The sequence below is a fragment of the Eimeria acervulina genome, genomic scaffold, assembly GCF_000499425.1.
Source record: "Eimeria acervulina Houghton genomic scaffold, Eah_scaff661, whole genome shotgun sequence".
Classification (NCBI taxonomy): Eukaryota; Apicomplexa; class Conoidasida; order Eucoccidiorida; family Eimeriidae; genus Eimeria; species Eimeria acervulina.
Window position 1 is genome coordinate 1 of NW_013547214.1, and position 7,500 is coordinate 7,500.

A 7,500-nucleotide genomic window follows, 5' to 3' on the forward strand; every position below is an offset into this window, starting at 1 on the left:
AACAACAACAACAACAACAACAACAACAACAACAACAACAACAACAACAACAACAACAACAACATCAGCAGCAGCAGCATCAGCAGCAGCAGCAATGTTTTCTCTTGGTGGTCGTATAGATTTGCTGCGCTGTTTACGCAGCAGGAACTGCCGATTTGTTGCTGCAGTCTGCGGTGCTTCGCTGTGTCTCTGGTGCTCTTCTCAGCACATCCCCCCAGGGCATGTCGGCCTCATCTGCAGCAGGAAAGATGGTATGCTGCTGCTGCTGCTGCTGCTCCTAGTATGCTGCTGCTGTTGCTGCTGCTGTTGCTGTTGCTTCTGCTGTTGCTGTTGCTGCTGTCCCTGCTTTTGTTGTTGCTGTTGTTGCTGCTATTGCTGCTTTTGTTGCTGCTGTTGTTGTTGCTGTTGCCGCTGCTGCTGCTGTTGCAGCTGCTGTTGTTGCGCCTGCTGCTGCTTCTGCTGCTTATGTTGCTGTTGCTGTTGCTGCTGCTGCTGCTTATGTTGCTGTTGCTGCTGCTGCTGTTGCTTTAACTTCGATTCGATTGAATTAAAAAAATAAAAATACTGAAAACAAAACAAAACAAAATAAACAAAGACAAACAAAATAAACAAGACAAGACAAAACAAACAAACAAATAAATAAATAAATAAATAAATAAATAAATAAATAAATAAATAAATAAATATGTTTGCTGCTGCAGGGTCTGTACGCCCATATTTATTCGGCACCGGCGAATTATTTATTTTTAATTTTTTAACTTCTCGCGTTGTTTTGCTGCGAGTCGAAGCAACAAAGAAAAAGCTGCTTGTTCAAGCAAAAACAAAAGACAACCAAGATGTTGAGGCACGCCTCTCCTGCTGCTGCTGCTGCTGCTGCTGCTATTCCTGCTGCTGGTGCTGCTGCTGCTGCTGTTCCTGCTGCTGGTGCTGCTGCTGCTGGTGCTGTTGCTGCTGGTGCTGGTGCTGTTCCTGCTGCTGTTGCTGTTGCTGCTGCTGCTGCTGTAACTGCTGCTGCTGTTGCTGTTGTTGCTGTTGCTGCTTTTGTTGCGGGTGTACTGTTGCTGGTTGTGCTGGTATACAGGTCTGCTGCTGTTGCTGCTGTTGCTGCTGCTGCTCCTGCTGCTGCTAGTTGCTTCTCTTGTCCCTTCCTTATTCTTCCTGTTACCTGCCCTCTCTGCTCCTGCTGCTTCTGCTGCTGCTGCTGCTGCTGCTGCTGCTGCTGCTGCTACAGGTATTTTTTCAGTTGCGTGTGAGTCCTAAGCTTGCATTTGTCCCCGAAATTTTTGCTCAATTCGGCAAACAATTCGCCAAAAGGTAAATTCAATACAATGCAGCAGCAGCAGCAGCAGCAGCAGCAGCAACAGCAATATTAGTAGTAGTAGTAGTAGTAGCAGCAGCAGCAGCAGCAACAGCAATATTAGTAGTAGTAGTAGTAGTAGTAGCAGCAGCAGCAGCAGTAGCAACAGCAGCAGCAGCATTAGTAGTAGTAGTAGTAGCAACAGTAGCAGCATTAGCAGCAGCAAGAAGAGTAGCTCCTGTTGTTGCTGCTGCTGCTGCTGCTGGATCGTGTGTTGCTGCTGTTGCTGATCTGCTGCTGCTGTTGCTGGTAGTTTATTTAATTATTTGTTTTATTTATGTCTTTGTTTATTATTTATTTTATTTATTTATTTCCTTTTTATTATTTATTTATTTGTTTTTATTATTTATTTTAATATTTGTTCTTTCTTCGTTCAGCTGTTTGCTGCATCCCTTGTCTTATTTATTTACTATTAATCACTCTAATAATTAACTAATTAATTAATTAATTAATTAATTAATTTATTTATTTATTTATTTATTTTAGGTTCTTAGAAGAAGAGGTGAGGCCAGACGTGTGCAGCGTGTGCTGCCGATACACCCGAGAAGAGTTGCTACACAATGAAGACATCCAAGAAGAAGCAAAGCAGCAAATGCTGCAGCATATGCTTGATGCTGCTGCCTTCTATAAACTAATTATCACAGATACGGTTAGCCAGCAGACATACTCCAGCTGCTGCTCGTCCTGCTGTTCTTGCTGCTGCTGCTGCTGCTGCAGTTGTTGCTGGTACTGTTGCTGCTGCTGCTCGTACTTTTGCTGCTGTTGCTGCTGCTTTCTGCTGCTGCTGCTGCTAGTTGGTGACTGCCTGCAGTAGCGAAGGCCTCCACTGTTTTGCGTTTTCGTTTCTGTTGCTGCAGAAGATAATCGTGAGGGACCCAGACACAGAAGAGTAACTAGCAGCAGTTGCAGCAGCAACTGCAGCAGCAGCAGCAGCAGCAGCAGCAGCAACAGCAGGCTGTGTCTTTGCTGTTGTTGGACCTTTTATTACGCCTCCCGGGCAGCAACATGGTGCAGACAATATTAAAGCAAAAACACTAATAGAGCTGTCCTCACTACCGATTGCTACACTCTCTGCTGCTGCTGCTGCAGCAACAGCTGCTGCTGCTGCTGCTGCTGCAGTGTCATTTGACCATTACTTAGGAGACGTCTTCAGTTTCATATATTTAAAGCAAAAACCAAGAGAGAGACAGTGTAGAGACACTGCAGCTGCTGCTCTTGCAGCTTTTGCTGCAACTGCTGCTCCTGCAGCAGCTGCTGCTGGGGCTGCTGCAAGTGTAAAGATTGCTGCTGCATTTATTGCTGCTGCTGGAGCAGCAGCAGCAGCAGCGGCCTCAAGTTTTCTTGACCACTTGAATAACATCTTCATCAGCCAGCTCATGGCCTGTACGAACAGCAGCAGCAGCAGCAGCAGCAGCAGCAGCAGCAGCAATGGCTGCTCTAGCAGTACTAGCAGGAAGCTTAGCAGCAGCAGCAAATGCAGCAATAGCAACAGCAGCAACACCAAGAGCAGCAATAGCAGAAGCAGCACCAGCTGTAGCAGCCGCAGCAACAGGAGCCTTTGCGGCAGCAGCAGCAGCAGCAGCATCAGCAGCAGCAGCAGAAGCAGCAGCAGCAGCAGCAGCAAGTTGAGCGGACCCAGTCCAACAATTTGCGGCTGATGTTTGGCGCTCGCCCCCCAGACGAAAGCAAATTTAAAATCTCTTAGTAAATCCTTCATGCAAACCACACATCATGCAACACTAACTGCTGCAGCAGCAGCTGCTGCTGCTGATGCGGCAACAGTACCAGCAGCACCAGCAGCAGCGGCAACGGCAGCAGCAACGGTGACAACAGTAATGCCAGCAGGAACACCAGCAGCAACAACAGCAGCAGCAACTGCAGCAGCAACAACACCGGCAGCAACAACAGCAGCAGCAGCAACAGCAGCAGCAACCTTTGCGAACCTTATGAATGAAGGAGATGGCGTTGCCCACAGTACAGGGGCCTGCATACACCCCAAAGCACATACGAGCGCATGCTGCTGCTGCTTTTGCTGCTGCTGCTGCTATTGCTGTTGCTTCTTCTCCTCCTGCCTTGCTGTTGCTTCTCTCTTGATGCTGCAGCTGCTGCACCATCAGCAACTCCACCAGCAGCAGCAACCGCAGCAGCAACAGCAGAAGCAGCTGCAGCAGAAGCAGCCGCAGCACGAGCAACAGCACCCGCAACAGCAGGAGCAGCTGCAGCAGCACCAGCAACAGCAGGAGCAGCAGCAGGAGCAGCAGCAGCAGCAGATGTTGCTGTTGCTGTTACCTCTTTGTTGAGTGAGTACGATAGGCTGATGAAAGTCGGGCATCTCTCCTTTCTTTTTAGTGTACAGACGGCAGACATTTAGTCGCTGCAGCAGCAGCTGCTTCAGCTGATCCATGTTCCACTGTGCTTCGCTGCTTATCACCACGCTGTCAGGCCTGAGCAGCAGCAGCAACAGCAGCAGCAGCGGCAGCAGACGAGGCAGCAAAAACGAGAAAAAATGAGTCCAAACAGCAGCAGAAGCACCGAAAACCAATTCGAGGCAGCAGCAGCAGCAGCAGCAGCAGCAAAAGCAGCAGTAGCAGGAACTACTGCCTCTTATCTCTTTATTTATTTGGTTCTGTTTGTTTCTGTTGTTTATTTTGTTTAATTGTATTTTCGTCTATTTTGTTTGAATGCATGCATAAACCGTTTGGGGTGTATATGCAGCTCTGAGAATTTCTTTAATTTTCTTTTTAAAACTAATTAACTCTTTTATAATATAAATAAATATATTTTTTTAATTAAATTAATCTATGAATTTAATTAATTTAATTTAATTAATTTATTTAAGTTTATTTAAATTTTCTTTCTTACCTCCTTGCAAGGCTGTCTATTTCTTTAAGAGAGAGCATATCTGCTTTGTTGTAGACGTACAGACACCGCAGATATCTGCGATTGCCTTCAATAACATCAATAAATGCATCGGTCTGCATGCAAACACAGCAAGGGTTTAGGGTTTAGGGTTTAGTGTACAGGGTATGTGAACTCAGACTTCCAATTAGCGTTTATTATGAATTAGGGTTTATACATTAGGGTTTAGGGTTAAGGGTTTATTTACTAATTGGGGTTTATAAATAAGGGTTTAGGGTTTAGGGTTTAGGATCCGCAGGGTCTACGAATTAGCGTTTATAAACCCGGGTTTACGGTTTTGAACTAGGGCTTTTGAACTACAGTTTAGGGTTTAGGGTTTAGGGTTTAGGGTTTACAGTGCAGTCTTCCCGAACGACAACATCGGCATTGAATATTTTGTACTCGTGCAGAATCTGCTGCACCGCTTTGTGCGTCAACTGCAGCAAACCCTAAACCCTAAACCCTAAACCCTTAACCCTAGACCCTTCTTTAACCTCAGCTGCAGCTGATGCACCAGAGGCAGCAGCAGCCGCAACAGCAGCAGCAACAACAGCAGCAGCAACAACAACAGCAGGAGCAACAGCAGCAGCAGCAACAGCAGCACCAGCAGCAACAGCAGCAGCAACAGCAGCAGCAACAGCAGCAGAAGCCTGACCTCTGACTGGGGGACGATGAAATTTATTGTGAGGCCTCCCGATTTCTTCTGCTTGACGCTCACCTGCAAAACCCTAAACCCTAAACCCTCGCTGTCAATAAACCCTAAACCCTAAACCCTCGTAAACCCTAAACCCTCAACCATCGATGGTCGTAATAAGCCCTAAACCCTCTATGCTAATAAACCCCCTATCTTCGATGCTACAAACCCTGAAACCCTCGGTGCTAACGAACCCTAAACCCTAAACCCTCGATGCTAATAAACCCTAAACCCTCGATGCTACTAAACCCTAAACCCTAAACCCTTGCGGACGAACGTTTGGTGGTTTTTTGTTGAGGCGAATGCCCACAGCTTCCAACTCCCTGCAGCAAAATAAAAAGCTTAACAAACGCATCACTTCATGCAGCAGCAGCAGCAGCAGCAGCAGCAGCAGCAGAACCAGCAGCAGCAACACGTCAACATAGGCAGGTAAAGCAAAACCCAACTGCGAAAATGACAGCAGCAGCAGGACGAGCAACAGCAGCACGAGCAGAGTTAGAAGCAGCAGGACCACCAGCAGCAGCAGCAGCAGCAGAGTTAGGAGCAACAACAGCATCAGCGTTGGGAGGAGCAGCAACAGCAGCAGCAACAACAGCAACAGTAGCAGCAGCAGCAACAGCAACAGCAGCAGTAGCAGCAGCAGTTGTAGTAGCAGCAACAGCAGCAGCAGTAGCAGCAGCAGCAGCATACTGAGTTAAGAGTTTCATTTGGGTGTCATCCTTTGTGCTGTCGAGGACCATCAACACCATATCACACGAATGCGCAACAGCTATCACCTGCAGCAGCAGCAGCAGCAGCAAATAGAGAGAGTGAAGCACATGGACAGTAAATAAAACACAACACGAAAGCCGCTGGTAGATATCGCAACCAGCAGCAGCAGCAGCAGCAGCAAATGCCGACATAAAAGCTGCAGGAAGGCCCAGCAGCAAGAAACAACACTCACAGCACCAGCAGCAGCAGCCCGAGCAGCAGCAGGAGCATTCATAACAGCAGCAACACCTGCCCCAGCAGCAGCAACAGCAACCCCAGCAGCAGCAGCAGCCCTAGCATTCGCAGCATTCGTATCATCATCAGCAGAAGCCCTATTCGCATCAACATCAGCATCAGCATCAGCAGCAGCAGCATCAGCATCAGCAGCATCATCAGCAGCAGCAACATCAGCAGCAGCAGCAAAGCAGCACCACCACCACCTCCACCACCACCACTAACACCAGCATCAGCATCAGCAGCACGAGCAGCAGCAGCAGCATCAGCAGCAGCATCAGCAGCAGCATCAGCAGCAGCATCAGCAGCAGCAGGAGGAGGAGACCTGTCTGCCTCTGCCTCTGCCTGTGGCTGCCCCCTGAATAATGCCGGGTAAGTCCAGCAGCTGAATTTTGACTTCGTCAACCACCAGCATTGAAGGCTCGCACGTCAGCGTTGTAAATTCGTAGGCACCTGCATATAAAATATATATATATATATATATATTATTTATTTATTTATTTATTTATTTATTTATTTATTTATTTATTTATTTAGATAGATAGATGGATAGATAGATGTGTTTATTCTTTTGTTTATTTAATGTTTTGAATTACATATATAAGTGTGTTTAGAAGGCTTTAAAAGGGCTTAAAAGGGTTTAAATATAATATATTATATATATATATATATGTATATGTATATGTATATATATATATATATATATGTGAAGGGTTTATACTAGGAAAGGTGTAAGAAGGCTGATGAGTATTTGTTAGGCCAAACAAATTGAAGAAAATATTAAAAAGGCTGCGCTTACCGACTGCGCTTCTTTCTTTCGGCGCACTGTCTGCGTCTGTAGAGTCTGCTGTTAATACATTTAACAAGGTGCTCTTGCCTACAGAAGGAAACCCTATTAAACAAACTCGAGCGTCGCCTTGTCTAGCTACTTCAAACCCTTCTCCTTTGGGAGCGCTCCGGCTGTTGCCGCTCACCAACTCCGTGCTGCAGCAGCAGCAGCAACAGCAGCAACAGCAGCAGCAGCAAGGGTAGCAGCAGCAGCAGCAAGGGTAGCAGCAGCAGCAGCAAGGGTAGCAGCAGCAGCAGCAAGGGTAGCAGAAAGTGCATAAAGAAAAGTTAAGCTTTTATAAAACCTTTCTTTCTTTCATGTAATCAGCAGTAAATTGTCGACAGCGTTTATAACTGCTGGCTTAAGGGTTTAGGGTTTAGGGTTTAGGGTTTAGGGTACCGTAGGCGCGCAAGCTTTGCCTTGAGGCCTCCTAAATGATGCTGTTGTTGAGCAAACAAAAACAAAAAAATAAAGACGAATTGGGGTGTACATACACCGTGCGTATTTTCAATTTAATTTATAAATAACAACAAATAAATAAATAAATACAGATAAAGAAATAAACAAATAAACAAATAAAGATACATATATATATATATATAAACATATATATATAAACATATATATATATATAGGAATGTAAAAGTAGATATATAAATATATATGCACATTATGTATATAGATATACAATATATATATATATATATATACATAGAGAGAGAGAGAGAGAGACAGAGA

General features: G+C 45.6%; 3 protein-coding genes across 3 annotated transcripts; 2 read left to right on the plus strand and 1 right to left on the minus strand.

Moving 5' to 3' along the window:
* Positions 1 to 369: 369 nt before the first annotated feature.
* Positions 370 to 2,482, minus strand: EAH_00045760 (hypothetical protein; the record flags this gene model as incomplete). The annotated part of the gene is made up of 4 exons (XM_013391567.1): positions 370 to 564; positions 833 to 1,225; positions 2,000 to 2,162; positions 2,424 to 2,482. The coding sequence occupies 4 exons, from the start codon at positions 2,480 to 2,482 to the stop codon at positions 370 to 372; spliced, it is 810 nt and encodes a 269-aa protein (XP_013247021.1).
* Positions 2,483 to 2,733: 251 nt separating this feature from the next.
* On the plus strand, positions 2,734 to 4,916 carry EAH_00045770 (hypothetical protein; the record flags this gene model as incomplete). Its single annotated transcript, XM_013391568.1, has 4 exons — positions 2,734 to 2,995; positions 3,460 to 3,661; positions 4,614 to 4,653; positions 4,773 to 4,916. The coding sequence occupies 4 exons, from the start codon at positions 2,734 to 2,736 to the stop codon at positions 4,914 to 4,916; spliced, it is 648 nt and encodes a 215-aa protein (XP_013247022.1).
* A 486-nt stretch (positions 4,917 to 5,402) lies between these two features.
* Positions 5,403 to 5,642, plus strand: EAH_00045780 (hypothetical protein; the record flags this gene model as incomplete). Its single annotated transcript, XM_013391569.1, has 1 exon — positions 5,403 to 5,642. One exon carries the CDS (start codon positions 5,403 to 5,405, stop codon positions 5,640 to 5,642), a length of 240 nt encoding a protein of 79 aa, XP_013247023.1.
* Positions 5,643 to 7,500: the final 1,858 nt, after the last annotated feature.